The sequence below is a fragment of the Haemorhous mexicanus genome, chromosome 9, assembly GCF_027477595.1.
Source record: "Haemorhous mexicanus isolate bHaeMex1 chromosome 9, bHaeMex1.pri, whole genome shotgun sequence".
NCBI classification, from domain to species: domain Eukaryota; kingdom Metazoa; phylum Chordata; class Aves; order Passeriformes; family Fringillidae; genus Haemorhous; species Haemorhous mexicanus.
Genome location: NC_082349.1, coordinates 9,903,722 through 9,920,362, shown reverse-complemented (window position 1 = coordinate 9,920,362; position 16,641 = coordinate 9,903,722). Strand labels below are relative to the sequence as shown.

The 16,641-nt window shown below is 50.6% G+C and overlaps 1 protein-coding gene across 1 annotated transcript in view; it reads right to left on the bottom strand.

Annotated features, from left to right (window-relative positions):
- ZSWIM5 (zinc finger SWIM-type containing 5) overlaps positions 1–16,641 on the bottom strand; it is a 97,996-nt gene that overhangs the window by 22,508 nt on the left and 58,847 nt on the right. The window contains exons 2-3 of the mRNA XM_059853939.1: positions 8,219–8,575; positions 255–403 (exon numbers count right to left, since the gene is read on the bottom strand). Coding sequence (XP_059709922.1) covers positions 255–403; positions 8,219–8,575 — 506 coding nt within the window. The remainder of the gene's footprint in view (positions 1–254; positions 404–8,218; positions 8,576–16,641) is intronic.

Below are 16,641 nucleotides of genomic sequence, written 5' to 3'. Positions count from 1 at the left end.
AAGAGGAGATGGGGGAATGCCCTTCCTTGCACAGGGATCACAGCAGCCACGGGAGGAAGGGACCTGCCAGGACAGCAGGTGAGACAATCCAGGCCTGACCCAGAGCCTGGATTACAACCGCCTGCACCGCGACAGGGCGAGAAGGCACTGGAGCAGAGATTCCCAGCTGTGATGGGCACCCTGCCAGGGCAGCCAGTGAGTGCCAGCTACGTGACACGCTGAGCAGAGATGGGAGAGAGCAGCCGGCTCCTCACCTTGGCAAACATGGAGTTGAGCTGCTTCCCCGAGCCGTAGTACCCTCCCTGAGATAGGAACAGCTTCACCTGCTCTCGGACCTGCTCCTCATCCAAGTGCCAGCAGTTCTCGTCATCGATGCTGGCTCCAGCAGTGGGGTCAGGAGCGCCTGAGAGGATGGGGAAGGGAGAAGAGAGACAATCATGTTTATGGCAGCAGGGTCAGCAGTCCCACTAGCAAGGAGTGAACCTACCTCTGTTTTATTAGGAACCCACCTTTACTTTATCAGCTCAGGTGACAGAAAACCAACTTGATTCCTCAGTGAGCCCAAGTGGCAGCACTGTGCTGTCCTTACACAGTAGTGGCAGCAGCCATCAGGAGGGATATCCTCACCACAGGGCTAATGCTTGCATGGCCCCTCACCCTCAGCACTCCACGTGAAATGAGGCTGAGGAAGACCAGGGACCTGCCTTCCTCCAAAGCCCCAGGAGTGCAGGCAGCACAGCTGCAGAGCCCGAAGCGCTCTGCAGCTCCAGGGAGTGCCCAGTGTGCTCCTGCTCCACTTCACTGGTTTGTTAAATTAAAGCATCAGTAAAGCTCCAATTCCTGCAAGCCCTTCCCCGTGTCTGGGACAGTCTAACAAAGGCACTACTGCACTTGGGCTCCAGAGCCCTGGGTTAAACACCTGGTCCTGCCCCTCACTTGCTTTAGGACAGGGGACAAGTCCCTGGGCATCAGTTACCTGCCTGAGAGAGACTCTCTGTGGGAAAGAACAAAGGATCAATAATCCTTCAAAGAGCAAACTGTGACCAGAGCAGGGCCTTTGGCAGGCACACATATGCCTTCACAGGCTGCATTTCATCTTCCAGAGAACAAAAGAAAGAAAGAAAACCCACAATTGATTTAAACAAGTTGGGCCACATTTCCCTCACCTTGCCCCTTTCGATTCCCATTTTCCTGCCCAAGCACTACCCTACGTCCTGGCCATGGGTTCCAGGGCTCACAGGACAGGCAGTAGCACAACTCCACGGAGCAGCCAAGAGCACAAAATGGAACAGAAAGTTGGATTTTCAGCTGTCTGCTTTTGGGTCCTGCTCTACAGAAACTCCTTAGGGAAAACCAGTACCAAGGAGGGACTGCTGCAGCTGGAGGATGCTCCACTCCACTTTGGTCTGCTTCTCCTATCTCCCTCTCAAGAGAGGAAGAAGTCAGCACAGGAAGAGCAAGGTGCTGCATGAGGAGCCATGGGATGCTGTAGCTGACACATTCCCAATTAAATCTTCATGATGTCTTTTCCAAAACTGGGATTTGGTTGGGGAGCAGACACCACTTTCCTACAGAGAGAGCCTGGGATGCTGTGCACAGCCCGGCCTTGTGCATTGCTGAACCAGGAGCTCAAATACAATTCATGAAAATTGTGCTCCAGGATGCCTGCTCAGCAGGGCAACTGTCTCTTCCTGGCTTGTAAGCAAGACAACACCAACCTCAGGGGTTCTGCTCCTCCAGCAGGCTGAGAACACTCCTGACCTGCTAAGATACAGTTATTTGTATTTAATGTCCTTTACAAAATTACTTTAATTTCTGCTAACAGTCACTGCCTGAGAGAAGATCCAGCAAGCTCTAGGCATGCTGAAGGGACAGGATGCTGCTGCTCCCTCTGCAGAATAATTTATAGTCGACACAACCACATAATTGGGACGAGAGCTGAAGCAGCAGAAAGGAAATCACAGTTCCTGGATGAGCATGAGGACTTTTGTTACATATGCCTGATCCTGATCCCACTCCCCTGCCACAGCCCTGGAGAAGCAGTTAAGCCCTGAGCCCCCAGCAAGGGGCGAGTCCTGCTCAGTGTACCACCAGAGTCAGCTCAGAGTCCTGTCATAAGCCACGAGGGACAATCACAGCCAGGGACAGGGACAGTCCATGCCGGTTCTCTGAGCTTTTCTGTGCCTTTTCCTTCCCTCCCCCAGCCTCATCCTTATCTCGCAGATAAAGAGCAGACAAGCCGGTGATTATCCCCTATCAGGAACCGATGACTAATCTGTCTACCAGGAGCGCTTATCCGGCCCCATCGCTAGGTATCCTAGACGCTTGCACTCTTGATATCCTCCTCCCCACCATCCTGCCCGCCACTCCCAGCTGCAGCCATCCAGAGCAGCCTCGACTGCCTCTACAGGGTCACCTGTCTGTCTGCAGGGACCAGGAGGGCACGGTCACCTGGGCTGACCCATCCCACCAAAGCTCAGCTCATCCCTCGTCCCTCACCACGGCCGTGGCCGCTGTGACAGATTAAGGAGGAGGAGGTCGCAAAATGCAGAAAGTAGATGCGTTCTTTGGGGGTTCCCGGGGCTACCCCGCCGTGCCTGCTGCTCACACGTAGCGTTAGCAACGGAAAGCCCGAGCGGCAAGGAAGGAAGGGAGCGTGCGGCTAAATAAAACCTCCTCCTCCCACGCAACACATTGAGCACTTCGCACGTTGGGGTTCGGGCCGCAGCCAAATTAGCAACGCGCCTCCCGCGCCTCCAAATAAAGCCCGAATTTGCTTGTAAATGTATTTTTCTCTCCTATAAAAGATTCAGAGAGAGGGCTGTAATAGCAAATTCCCACACGTGCAGCACAACCCGGCAGATAACGGGCTGCCCAATTACGCTGGGGAGCTGGATAAACATTTAAGAGCAAACAACGGGATTTGTGCTGGGTTTAAATATTAATGGCAGGATTTGTCCACTTCCCCTTGCCAACGTTCACACCGTGGGGGCTTCGGCAGCGGCATGCCGTGACGCAGCTGATGAGTGATTCCATGTCTCAGCTCCAAAGGAGCTGGGAACGGCATGTAAAACAGCCCGGCGCCTGCATAACACATTTCTCATATAGCAGCATTCGTGCTCCAAAGAGCCCTGTTTCAGATGTGCTGGATCTTGGTCCTGCCGGATTCAGACTTAAGGAAACACCATCGCACATCTTGAGTGGAAAGAGTGTTTCACCAGCCCGTTTACACTGGCTGTAGAAACTGAGATAAAAATGCAATCCATCACACCCCGTGCTGGGCTCCCCCCTCACTGGGAGCTCGGGGGTTTAACTGTTTGACAGCCAAGTGAGACTTGGCAAATACAATGACTGAGGAAAAAGCACTGGAAAAATCTACAAATTAGAAAACAGAGTGAAGTCAGGCATGGAAAATTCAACTCCTTGCTCAGAAATTAGCTGCCCAATATGAAGAAAACAAAAGGGGCTCCTGGAATAGGAAACTGCAGGTTTCCAGGGCTGAGGAGGCAGCAGGACCCTGTGGGTCATGCCAAAGCATTGTCACATCCCAAACCCAAGCTCCTGAACCCAAGAAGGGGAGATACGTCAACTGAGCAGTGTAGAAAACACTCCTGGAACATCTGACTTGAGGCAGGATTGGTGATACAAAGAAAAAGGCATGATTATAATTTTTAACCAGTACCTGGAGCTGATAAAGTCATGCTAAAAGCCACCCAGTGACAAGAGTGGCTGCTCCAGCATCTCCCTTGTGGTCATTTCACCCGACTGTGCCCAGTACCCAGCAGTGGTTTGGGGCCTGGCCGTGCCAGCCCCGGGTCAGCGGTGCCTGGAGCAGGGCTGGCTGTCGTGGTGGCCATTCACAAGGGCCATCTCATGACTGCACATGGTGGTGTTGCTGAATGCCTCCAGGCTCCTCTCCGGCGTCCAGAGAGAAAACAGATGTGAAGGATCAGCTCAGGGTGGGGGGTGGGGAGGACATGGACAAATAAGCAAACGGCAGAAAACCTTAAAGAGAAAATAACCAGGCACCAGAAAGGAAATGAACTCTAACAAGGGATTAAAAATAGCAGCAAAGCAAGGAATCCAGCTCCGCCAAGACTCCCGGTTCATTTTCAAGTGGAGGCAAGTCAGAGGGAGCTGCCAGGGCAGCCTGAAGATTCACATACACCTGACAGCACCGGGACAAGGGAATCCAGACTGGCTCCCAGCACGGTGGACAGGAGCAATGTGGTCCAGCTGGTACCAGTACCTGGTGCAGCCACCTTTGGAGGCTGCTTGTCAAGAACCACTCGTGCTCTGGAGTCATTTGGCAACTCCAGTCGCTCTGCAAGACAAGGGGAAGAGATGCTTTTCTCTCCAGCACTCAGGTGTGTTTTTCCCCTCAAATCCACCACAGCTCAGCAAACAGGAACATGAATGCCCTGGAGATCTGACCTTCTCCTCCTCCCCTGCGGGAAGGCAGAATTTCAAATAGATGTACTGGTGCTGCCTTCCAGACGCTGTGTCGAGATGACCTTAAAGTCAAAGAGTGCCTGAGGACTCCTCAAACATCAGCCTTGGCTCGGTGTGACAGGACAGGCAGGGACTTCCTGCACACTGACCTGGCAGCCAACTCGCTGTGCACGAGGAGCAAGGTGGGACAGTGTTAGCCCAGAAGCTGAAGGAAAGCTTAAGGTGGTCAAGAATGCATGTAGGACAAAAGGGAACGGATGAGGCAGCAGGCTTGTTATGGCTCTTGCATAAGGAGATCTGATTTTCCCATGCCAAAGCCTGAGGGACCATTCCTGTTCACGGTTTTCCAAAAGTCCTCTCCTCCAAGGAAGCTCCCAAGACCCTGCAGGACCACAGAAGCCAGTTGATGATTCACTTGGCTTGTCCTCAGAGGGAGCTGCCCCTGCACCTTGCAACAGTAGAGGTTTTGTGGCTTTTCTCACTTCTGGTTGAGAAGAGCATCCTTTGATGACACCAGCTGAGCACCACAGATACAGTGTCATCCACTGGTGTTTCCGTGGGCCAGACAGACCACCCCAGCCACAACTCCTGGACTGAGGCCAGCAGCGACCTCTGCCATGTCCACATGCTGCTCAAGCTGGGTGAGTTACACAGCTGCAGACATGGGGTCTGCCAAAATCTCCTGCTCTTTACGCAAGGAAGGGGGAGAATTCATCCGTGATGCATGAAGGGTACCTCTAAGCCCCAAATCTGGGCCCACAGGCACCGTGCCATCTTTAAGCTCTCAGAAGAGTGGATGGAACAGGGTGCCAAGGTGGCCACCACCAGATGATCCTCATTCCCTTGGAGTCCCAGCTGTTGGATGCAAGCTTTCCAGCTGCAGCTTCTGGCTGCCCCCAGCATTCTACCCACCAGGAGAGACCAAGCAGCCACGAGTCACTTTTGCTGGCACAGCGACATCCTCGCAGCCTTGCTCTGTGCCAGGCAGCCACACTGCTGGCTTTGTCCCCTTGGGGAGGAGCATTGAAACCTACCCTGGTCTCCTCCCTCCAGCTGCCACTCCAGACGCCAAGCGTGGAGGTGCCAGACACGGGAGATGCTCTCGCTGGCACACGCTGCCCTTCGCAGCCAAGCCACAGGAGCAGAAACGTGACCCACTTCAGCAGGCGGAGGTCAAGTGGGGAGCAGAGCGGCAGGCACACACCTAGGCTCTGCTTGGACTGAATCCTTCGGGAACACGCAAGCGCCTTGGCTGCGCTCCAAGACTCCATCATTACTGGATAGTTTGCATTTCCTTCTAGGAAGACAGCCGGGAAGATCGGCACGCGGTGCACAGCCCGCGGCTACAGACTCCTGCAAGGAACAAAGCTCCAGTGCCCGGAGCTGAGCGCGCCAGACAATGGCCAGTAATTTTCTCTGCCGTTCAGGCTCTGCAGGAGGAGAAGGAGCATCCCTGAAAGCCTTATTTTACAAAACCAGACAACCCCCTTGCACAAGGGGCATTCCCCAGCCAGCCTGGTGCAAAAACAGCTCCTCAATCCTACAAGCTCACCATATAAACATGGAAAGAGGAATCCTTTGAGTGACCAGAGGCAGGTGAGGAAGACCTGATGCTGATATGAAGCTTGACAGACCTACTCTCAAAAGAAGGAGGGGCAGGGAAAAAAGAAGGATTTCCAGAAAGAACATTCTTGATCCAGGGTGTAATAATTTCAGGTGTCCAGTGCCCACAGCGGGTTACTGTTTGGGTTGCAAAGGCTGGCCTGCCAAAAGACACCTTGGCCTCAACCCCAAGGCTGACGTGTGACCCCAAGGGTCATGAAATGCACATAAAGCTCTGTGTAGAGCACAGCCTAAAGAATTACAAATCCCAGGATCAGTGACCCACTACAAATGCATGATTGACAGCTGGGAAGGGCAAGATGGTGGACAAATTTGGATCCACTTCACCTGGAGACCCCAGAATTCCTCTCCCACAAACAGACCCCCATGGCTGCAGCCCTTCCTCACCCTGGGGTCAAGCAGGTCTGCAGTGTAGTTGGTTGCATTGTGGCTGTGCTTCTGGCAGGACCAAGAAGGCAAAACCTGCAACACTGTCTGGAATCAAGAACTGAAGCCCTGGACAGCATCACTATGAACTTGAATGTGAAGGGTTTGGAGGCATCCTTTTCACAGGAAGCAACATTTATGAGCTATAGATCACCTTAAGAGCATGTCAATGTATGAAGGCTGATCTGCATCCTTCCCAGGGTCAGATAAGGCTGCTCTCCTGCTTGCAGAGGTGTTTACTCACTTGTGACCAGCCGGGCAGACACAGGGGTGTCAGGTAGGTGCCACCCTCTGTGGGGTGACCACGTCTCTGTTGGCTTAAAATTGCACACTGGAGTGCGTAAATTTGCACCAAGTTTGAAGGGAGTGAGAATTTTTGCTTTGTTTTTTTTTTAAACCACTTGTGAAAACAAGAAGCAGATACTGAACTGGAGCCAACATCTGTATCTTCGTAAGACTCTCAACCACCAGCCTTTTGCTGACTCTAGAACAATAAATATTCAGAGCCTTAAAAGCTTTACTTCAATCTGCTTAGGAGAAAGCAGCCTCAAACAACGGCCAAGAAGGGATCTTGCCCAGCTTCAGCTTCAGTAGATCAGTTCAGAGAGGGAATGGCTCTCACCAGATCCTTGCAGCATCACAGCTCCTCATTCTTTTACAATGCCAAAAATTGAAGGCCCCCCCGCAAAAGCCAGTTAGTTAGAGCACAACCACCCATGCGGCACATGTGGCTCAGCAGAGGAGACAAAGGCCTCTCCCAAGGTAGGAACAGGAACTACCAGATAGAGAAAGATGAGCACATCTAAGATCAGAGCTGCCATCACCCCCACGGTGACGATGAACCTCTCGCCTTACTTCTCTACATGTGGATTCAACTAGTTCAGATGGTATTTTAGGCTGCATATGGGGCTTTTCATCTTCAGAACACTTAACAGGCACGTGTTAATCCCTGCAACGCCCTTCCGTGGCAGATAAGTGTTTATTATCTCTGCTCTACAGCTGGTGGGACTGGCACAGTGGGGAGCTGCTCATTGTTGCAGACCCTGGGCAACCTCAGTTCCTGGGCTCCTTGAAAAGACACTGTGGGAGATCTCCAAGAGTCTGGGCCACATCCTGGGCCAGTGGAGCAGGGCTGGGTTGGGCACTGTCCCCAGATTTTCAGGGGAGGAAGTCAAAAGCATTTTCCAAACACAAAGCCCCGGGACACATCTCCACTGCCTTTGTGCAGTAGGTAAGAACAGTGGCGCTCATTTATTATGGGCAAATTAACGCCCATGGAGATTAAAGCTTTATCTCCCACCAGCTCAGCCACATCTGACTTAGTGCAGGGCTTTGGCTGACACTGTGTCCCCACGTGCTGGAGGAGCCACATCCCCACTGCACCTCCCTCTCCACAGGGTCCCAGCGCCACGTCCTTGGCTTCTCCATTCTACTCTGAGCTGTGCCTTGTGCACCACCAGCCTGTCAGCTCTGCCTCTTCCTGCCTGTTGAAGCCCCAGTTTGACAGACAAACACAAAAAGAAGAGGAAAGGGCAGGCTGGGGACACTCCAGCCACGTGGTCCCAACACCCATGCATTAGCATCAGTGTGACACTACCAGCTCTTTCTGTGCAACAAAAGACAAATGTAAAATGAAGGACACCACCGGTGGCACCAAAACCACCACCCCAGCCCCAAACACAGAGCCAGGGTCACACAGAGAGGAGGGAGGAATTACCATGTACTTGGTTGATCTCAGAGTTGGATGACAGGATCTCATCAGCCAACTTTTGGGCGGTGGGCAGCACCTCGGTGTGGTGTGCTGTGATCAAATACTGAACAAACTTCTGGAGCTGGTCCCTGTTCATCTGGAAAAGGGTCTCTGAGATGGGAAGACGGAGTTTGACCTGGTCTGGCTTGCGGATCCTGTACAGTGAAAGCGCCACGACGTGAGCGCAGTAAAAAATGTCCTTGTTCCCACAGCCGCACGTCACGGAGGTGATTTTGCAGCGGTCGAAGCTGATGGCCACCTTGTAGGTCATCTCTGGTTCTGTCGCAGTCGCTGGCTCCGTTACTGTTCCACTGAGGTGGAACCCTGGAGAGGGAAAGAAGGAGAGGGAAAGGTCAGGTTAGCTTCCCTCTGACCACAATCACCCATGCCAGCTCCGGCAGGAAGGAAAGCCAAGACTGCTTGTGTGTCTCTCTCATATACCAAGGAGTGCAGCACCCAGCACAGCCCATCCCCGTGGCTTACACCCAGCAACACCCAGCCCGTGTATACAAACACACTTCTGCACCAACACACACACACACAGAGGCAGACTCATCGGCGAGTTTATTTAACAGCCAAACCCTCAGGGGAAGAGCGAAGCCGCTCGGTTCCCATTTGTTTAAGTATCTCAGACTGTTTCTCTCCTGGGAGTCATTTCCATCCACGCCTCCTTCTCGCTGAATTTGCAACTCACATGAGTGAGGGCTGGTAGAAAAAGACCACATTTGCTTTTCTTTGATGAGGCAGACAAAAAAATCCACAAACTAAATGCAAAGCAATTCCAGCTTTGGTCTCTCAAGCAGGTAGAGTGTTCCAGGGCATGGTCACAGCTCTGAACTCTTCCACACAGTGGAAACAAAGAGCAGGGACAGGAGCTATGCACAGTCCAAACCACAGCTGGGGGAAAACTGGTCCCTGAGTTCCACAAATCATTCACACCGATGTTATGGTGCTCCTGACAGTTCCCAGCATGCAGAAAGGGGGTGCAGTGCCTTCAGGCACAAAACCCCGCGGAAGGACCCAACATAGGTGAGGAACATGAAATGCGCTCAGAAAGTCCCACGGGTCCAAAGAAATGCGGATGTACCAAGCAAGTGAGGGACTGAGTCAGTGAGGTAAGACTGACTGATGGATGCCTATCAACCTCACTTTGAATGGGAGCCTCAGGGAGTCCTTCTCACAATCCAGCTGCTGAGTGGGTTCAACACCCAACACTCTGCACTTGCTCAGCCACCTGGAAAATGGATATCTTTGTTTCTCACTCTCATCTGCCTTGTTCCTCCAAGAGAGTGAGGGTGCACTAGGAGGTTAATTAACACAGCCAGGGCAATCCAGTGTCCCCCTGTCAGAACATGTTGTGGGACCTGGCACCTCACAGTGCCCATCCCAGCCATCCTCCCTGAGGAGGATGCTCACTTTTCTCCGTGCCACTGCAACCTTATTAAGCCTGTGTATGTACAGGTCCCTGTAGAGCCTGCCATCCCCTCGGAGAAGGCAGCAGACAGCTGAGAGCCCTACAATTAGTGACAGAAAAGGAGAAGGGGTGGGGGGGTGAAGATTAAAATACATTAACTGCATCAAACCCTTGTGCGTTTGCCAGCTCTTACAAAGGCTTTAGGAGACAAATTCTACCAGAGGTTTTTAATAAATGGCATCAAAACCAGCTATTCACTGCCAGTCTCTTTAAAGCCACGCCAAAAACCACATTCAAATCTGATTAAGCGTCAAGGAGGTCTGCTTTTACTTTAGTGCCGGGGTGGGGGAAAAGCAGACCTGTTCTGCTGCCATCACCCAAAATCCACCCCATGTGGCCAGCAGAGCAGGAGGGGAGGGATGCACAGCCCTGCACTTCCCTCCCCTCCCTGCTCACAGGCTGCGGGAGCAGGAGCAGCGTGGCTGTGGAGGTGCTGGGCTCGGCGCCGCGGGAGCAGCATGGCCAGGGGCTGACGAGCCTCCCCCTCCACACAAGCCCGTCCCCTGGCAGCCAAACTATATAAATCCAGAGGATAAACTCCAAAGTGTTTATGTTTTACCACTTCTCTGGTTTGCAATGCTTGGCAGGCGGCTCCGACTCACTGCCAGTTTCTCCCTAGTTTACTTTTTGAACAAGTTAAAGGGACTGGAAACCGCGTTCCTGAGCGAGTATGTACGTATATCCTCATATGTATGCCTGCACACACATATATAAAGCACTCTAGGACAAATTACTGGCCATAAACACTGCCTTGAAATGCTTACTTTAACATGACTGTGGGCCAGACCCCACTTGGGGCTAACTGGTGTAAGGCTGGAGGAACTCATTTAACCAAATTATCTTATATGTTTCAGACAGGTATAAGTCTGAAAATATATCAACTGTGGTCTGATCCGGCCTCTCATGACAGAATATTTGTCCAGATATTTCTCAGGATATTCTCAGGCATCCCAAAAGCTTGCTCTCCCATCTGGTCCAAGAGCTGGTCTTCACAATTCAGATCTGGTCTGCACATCGAACAGGACCATTCATTATGTCAACGACTGCCAAGTTCATCTGGCACTCAAGCCCCAAGTCAAGTGTTGGTTTAGATTTTAGCTGTGGTGACAGCAGGTCTGTAGGATAAACTAGGAACTCTACAAAACATTTATCAAAAGTTGAGTCAGAAATTAAACATGGTGGAGGGGGGGAAGAGAGATGAGCTGGCAGGAACAGAGGCATTATTTGTGAATATTTACATTAATGTGAGGTCAGACTGCAGCTACCACATTGCAGCTGAGTCTGTACCCCAGCACCATGGCTGCTAAGCACACGAGCTCAGCAGTGATGGGTATCACAGTCCCAGAGAAGAGTGGTGGCTAAAAGGTAGGTTTTGGTGTGGTTACTTCATCGTCCATTGAAGCATACACTCCTGCTCTACACAGAACACTGATGCTATCACCAAAATGTTATAGGCAGCACTGGAAAAGTTAAGCTGTTACTGTACCCTCCTCTCTTTTCATCTTACATCCTAGAAGAAAGAAGCATCCTAGGAGCTGTGATACCAGCACTTCAGTGGAGAGAAACACAGCCCTGATGACTGACATAGGGTCTGGACAGCACTGAGAGCAAAGACATACTCTCCTCTGTGTCCTCCCTGTACCTTCAATTTAAGACATTCCTACAGCCCAGTGCTTATCTAGGACTTCATCTTCTGTTCTTAACATAAGCTAACTTGGTGTTTGATTTGCTGCCAGCAAAGTGACAGTGCCAAGGCTTGAAAACCATGGAAAATAAATAATTAAATACTATCTTTGTAACTACAGATTCATTACGCCCCTCCAGAGTCTAGCTTTGTCCCAAGATCTTCACCTTTTCCCTGCCCCAGAACACGCTCTCCTACCACAGAAGCTTCCCAGTGGATGTCTCTTTGATCGAGGTTGTAAAAGGAGCTGAGTGTTCATAACTGCCCCAGAAAAAGCACAGAAAGGTGCCATGAATGTTCACGGACACACAGGGCATGATGAGCTCATCTCTTTCTAATCCCAGCCATCCAACCCATCAAATGGGGACAAAATTGGAGGAAGAACCTTCCCTGTTTTACTGCCACAGGACATTGTGCCTCTGATTTAAATTAAAACAGATCCCAGAATTATTTTCCAAGAGTTTGTGAATTCCACATTGGTATACTTACAAACTTGTCATCTGGGCAGCCTTCTCCTCTTTGGAGCTGATAAACTCTGCAGGCTGGGAGGAGGATGGATCCACAAAAAATAAAATAAAAAATCCTGGGCTCTCAAACAGCTACAAATGATCAAGCCTTTAGCAGGGATCTCAGTGCAGGAGACTTTGCTACTGGGACAACAGTATTAACACCTCAACAGAAGCATCGTTAACCAAGATGGTGAATTCTTTGATTTCTAAACCTACTTGACCAAAAGGAGTTATGCAAACCCTTCCAGTTCTGTTAGAGCAGAAAGCCTTTCAATGGGACATCTTTAATTCAGATATCCTCATGCCAACCATCAGGAGAAACACTAGCCTGTCCTGCAGCTCCAAACTACCAGGAGGCCAGCTGCAAAGATCCCTCACTTTGTCTCCTTCAGCAGATCACTGAAGATAAAGCAAACATTTAGGCTGGTAATATTGAAATACCTGGAGTCTGGAGACAGGCAGATGCCCAGATGGAAATTTAAACCCCAAAACCAAGCTAAACCCAGGCATAGCCCCTTCCCTTCTCATAATTGTGGCACCAACACTTGCAAGAGAGAGGAGGACTCCTCCACACCTACCACACTAGCTGGGAACCCGAGTGCTCAGCTCTGCTCTCTCTGGCAGTTGCTGCTCACAGCCATCCCTCAGATTTCACACTGCAGCCCAGACTGAAGTCACAGTTGTCATTTGCTAAGTTGTGCCATTCGGAAAAAATTAGCCCTTTCTTCCCAGGCGTGGCGGTCGCCTGCCTTTCCCGGAGCGTTGGCAGAGTCCTGCAGGGGTGGAAAGCACCACAGAGCTGCAGCCACCTGCAGGACCTAACCCTGAGGATGCTGCACTGGCACAGCTGTGTGAGAGGATGATAGCCAGTAACACACAGGTAATGTGGGGAACATTTCTTCATGGCACTGTGGTTCTTCTGCCTCCTCCACAGGCTTTTCTCTGTCTTTGTGATAACCCTGAAGGGGGGCAAGGAATGGCTCAGTAGAGGGAAACATGCACGACATCCATGCCCTGAGCATGCACCGCTGGTGGGATGTAGCTACACCATGTACATAAAGAACTCACAACCACACCTAGCTGTCAAAACCTCAAGTGACCTCCTAGTACCTGAGGCTGGTATTTTGGGCAGCCTCTGTTAGGAGCCACGTGATGGAAAGTCCATCCACTCAGCTTCCTGAAGGCACCAGCCACATCCCCTTGCATCATAGCCAGAGAGGGGTGGCTGTGGCAGACAGCAGCTTGGCTGCTCACTGCTCTTGTACTCTGTGCTCAGCTCCCAGGATTCTCCACCTCTAGCCAGACTAACCCCACTCCAAATCTCTGTTTGGGGAGCTCTGTCTTCAGGCAGCTAGGAGCTCTGTGAAACCAAAAGGAAAAGAATAGATGGATATTTACGGGGCTCAGCAGATGTACATGAAGTAAACTGAAATTCTTAGTGCATGTTGTACACACTAGGTTAACGTGACCCAAATATGTTTTTTTAAAATTTCCAAACCACAGCAGAAAGTTATTTTAAACTAAAGTGATTCCAAGCTCTTTAGTGATTAAATGGACTGCAGCTCCAGCTCCTAGTGGAAAAACCATTTGTTTTTCCAGTGTGTGAAAGCCATAACTAGCAATGAATAATAATTGCCGCACCCGATGTTATTTATAAGCCATTCTCAGTCACATTTCCATGCCTCGAAACAGCAGCTTTCTAAACATGAACTGAAAATCGGTCAATATTTGTAATGTAGACAACACCCACGGGAGGAAGGTGTCGGTGTGCTCGGGCGGTGGGAAGCGGAGGTTAGTAAAATCTCCCGAAGCTTTCCAGCTTCTAGATCAATTCCTCCAGCCGGCTGATGCTGACAATTGCTCAGTCCCTGACCTTGCAGTTGGAAAGGAGATGGGCTCATGAACTCATTTGCACATGACAATGCTCCAGCAAAGTGAATCATCTGCCTCCGATAGTAACGAGAGTACGGCGTGCCCCAGCCCTCCCGGGCTCCATTCAACCAGCACAGGGCTGGCCTTTTGTGCTGCCAGTGCAAGAAAGACTCTGCTGAAGATGTGTGCAATTAAACCCACTTTTCTTGTTGCTCTTTTGATTCAGCGGCTCAATGAGAGGCACCCTAGGCAGGTGTTGTCACACACAGATAAAATGTGCCTTTTCAGAGCACTGGCAGACAGAAAGAAAGAGGGTAAGGCTGAATCAATTGCCATTTCTCCCTTGCAAAATAGGGAATCCAGGCTTCCAGCGAGTCAATGAGCAGAGCTGCTATGAGTTTCCATCCTCCCTCCTCTCCAAAGCTATTCTGTTTTGTGACCGCAGGCAAAGGTGCTGCTGTTGAGACAGACTTTGGCAGGGATGAAGGAGGCAGGCGATGGCTGGCCAGGAGGATGCCGCCCCAGCAGAACACAGCCACACTTCTGCTGCTGAAAGATTTCCCCCTGCAGCCCTCCTCCCTGTCCCTACCATGGTCCTGTCCTTGCCTAGTCATTATCATCCTGGAAAAGCACCTCCACTTTCACAGAGCTAACAAAGACCATTAATATCACCCCAGGAAGGAGCCATGCCTGCAGCTGAGCTGCCGCAGGAGGAGCTGAAACAAAGGGATATGGATGAGCTGGAGAGTATGCACCAAGCCTGCAAGGGTCCCCACACATACCTATGGCCTCAGGCACCAACTACCACAGGTTTGGGAGAAATTCTCTTCTATCACCTCTCCAGGTAGGCCAGGGAAGAAGCAAGAGCTGCAGCTGTAAACAGAGGAGATGGAATGGGGCTGTTTGTGCTGGAGGGAGCCGTAAGCTCCTCTGAGCAGCTGAGTAAGCTGGAGGGACGCTCTCTCTGCCATCTGCTCTGATCCCACAACACCTCCTGCAAATGAAGAGTCAATCCGCTGGTTTCTATCCCTGTTAACCTCTAATCAGCCAAGAGGACCGGCCTCTGCCTTGCTCTTTATCCGAGCCAGCTAATGCGTGAAGCACACCGCGCTTCCCATCTGCTCCAGCATTACTAGAGTTAAAGGACAAAGCCGTTTCCCTGTCCCGAGCATTCACTTACACAGATGCCCTTGTATTAACTCAATTTCTCAGTGATTTCCATTATTACCCTTACGAGATTTCTGGTGTTTGTTTATCTAGGAGCCTGAAATGGAGGTTTTTCCCCTCCCCCTACCCAGCTCAGGGGCTCAGCTGGCCCAAGGCCATGCTCCAGACAACCAGTCCTAATCTGTGATTTTACCCAAAAATATTACAAAATGTTCTCCATTTTCTCCCCAGCCTGGAGTGCTCTTTGTTGCCCATGTAATTCTTAAGAACCAGGTTTTTTGGGTCTTTGTTGCCAGCCCCAAAGCCAAGACCATCCCTTCCAGGATCACCTTCCACAATCTTCCAATACCTGCCCACAAATGGGTTTTTAATCTACCCAGATGTACAACCCTTGCTCTGAAGACATATGGTTTGGGCAAAAAAGACAAAATACAACCAGTTTTAAAGCTTGGACTGATTTCCTCTGCTAAGGTGTAGCCTTGCAAGCGGAATTCCTCTGCTAGCAGGTCAGGTCCAACCAATCTAAATGATGGTTCTGAAGCAACAGAAAGGGCTTGAAGAGAGGATGACTTCACTGCATCTTGGTTAACATGTGATGCAATAACTAGTGGCAAAATGTGGTCAAGTGTCTGCTCTTTACTGCTACAATGTAACTTATAGGCATCTTGAATATAAAGACTTTTCTTACAAAAATCAGAAATGTAAGAAAGGTGAAGATGCGCAGCACATTTTTAAGCAGAAGCAGTGAATGCAGCATCCTTACAGTCAAGGGAGAAAAAGCAACGCATTTCTGTGACCATCCCCAAAGCATCCAGCCCTCTCCTCTTCTCCCTGTGCCTACAAGTGGCTATATCTGAACAAGGAGCAACATGGTTCCTTGTTATAGCTCAGGTGTTTGCTCAACAGATGCAGGGTTGTTTTCAAGCATGAAAGAAAATATCCACAGGGAGGAAATTCACTTTTGCCGCAGCTTCCGGGCTCATGCGTGCCATCAGTTGGAGCTGCCACAAAGCAAACCCAGCCCCGTGCTGTCACCACCTCGGCTGCCTCAAGGAAACTGATGGGAGATGCCAAAACTCACACACGAGACTCAGATGGGGCAATCTCCTGACTTCAATGAAGCCACCCAGATTTCCAACAGCTGAGAAGCTGGCTTCTAGCACATAAAAGGGTTCTAATTAGGAACTGCCTCTTATCCCTTCATGCAAGCGTCACCATGATGGGATCATTGAACTTCATCAACTTCATCACAGTCAAAAACAAACGGGAGCAGTGCTCTTCCCTTCATCCCCTTTTTTATGTGGTGATTCACAGAGCTCTTAGCACCACAAAAACATAACCCCAACCCTTAAAGCAAAGTGCCTCCTATGCCAGAGCCCTTAACCCATTGCTCCTGGCTTAAGGGCTCCTTCCTGAGTGTCCTCTGCTTGTGGAAGAAGTTGATCCAGAGCCATGGACATCCTTTTCTCTTGAGGTATCTGCTCGCCTTGCTGCCCTGCTTTTCCAATACATAACCTCCCTCTGGAACTGGCTGCTTTTCCAGGACTTAGCCTGAGACTGGGGAGCAGCTTTGGATTCTGTCTCCAAACATGCAAAGATAAATTGCATTCAATGCATATTTTCCCATTTAAAGCTGCCTCGGGAGTGGGCCATCTTCAAATCAAAACACAAATTCAATTTACCA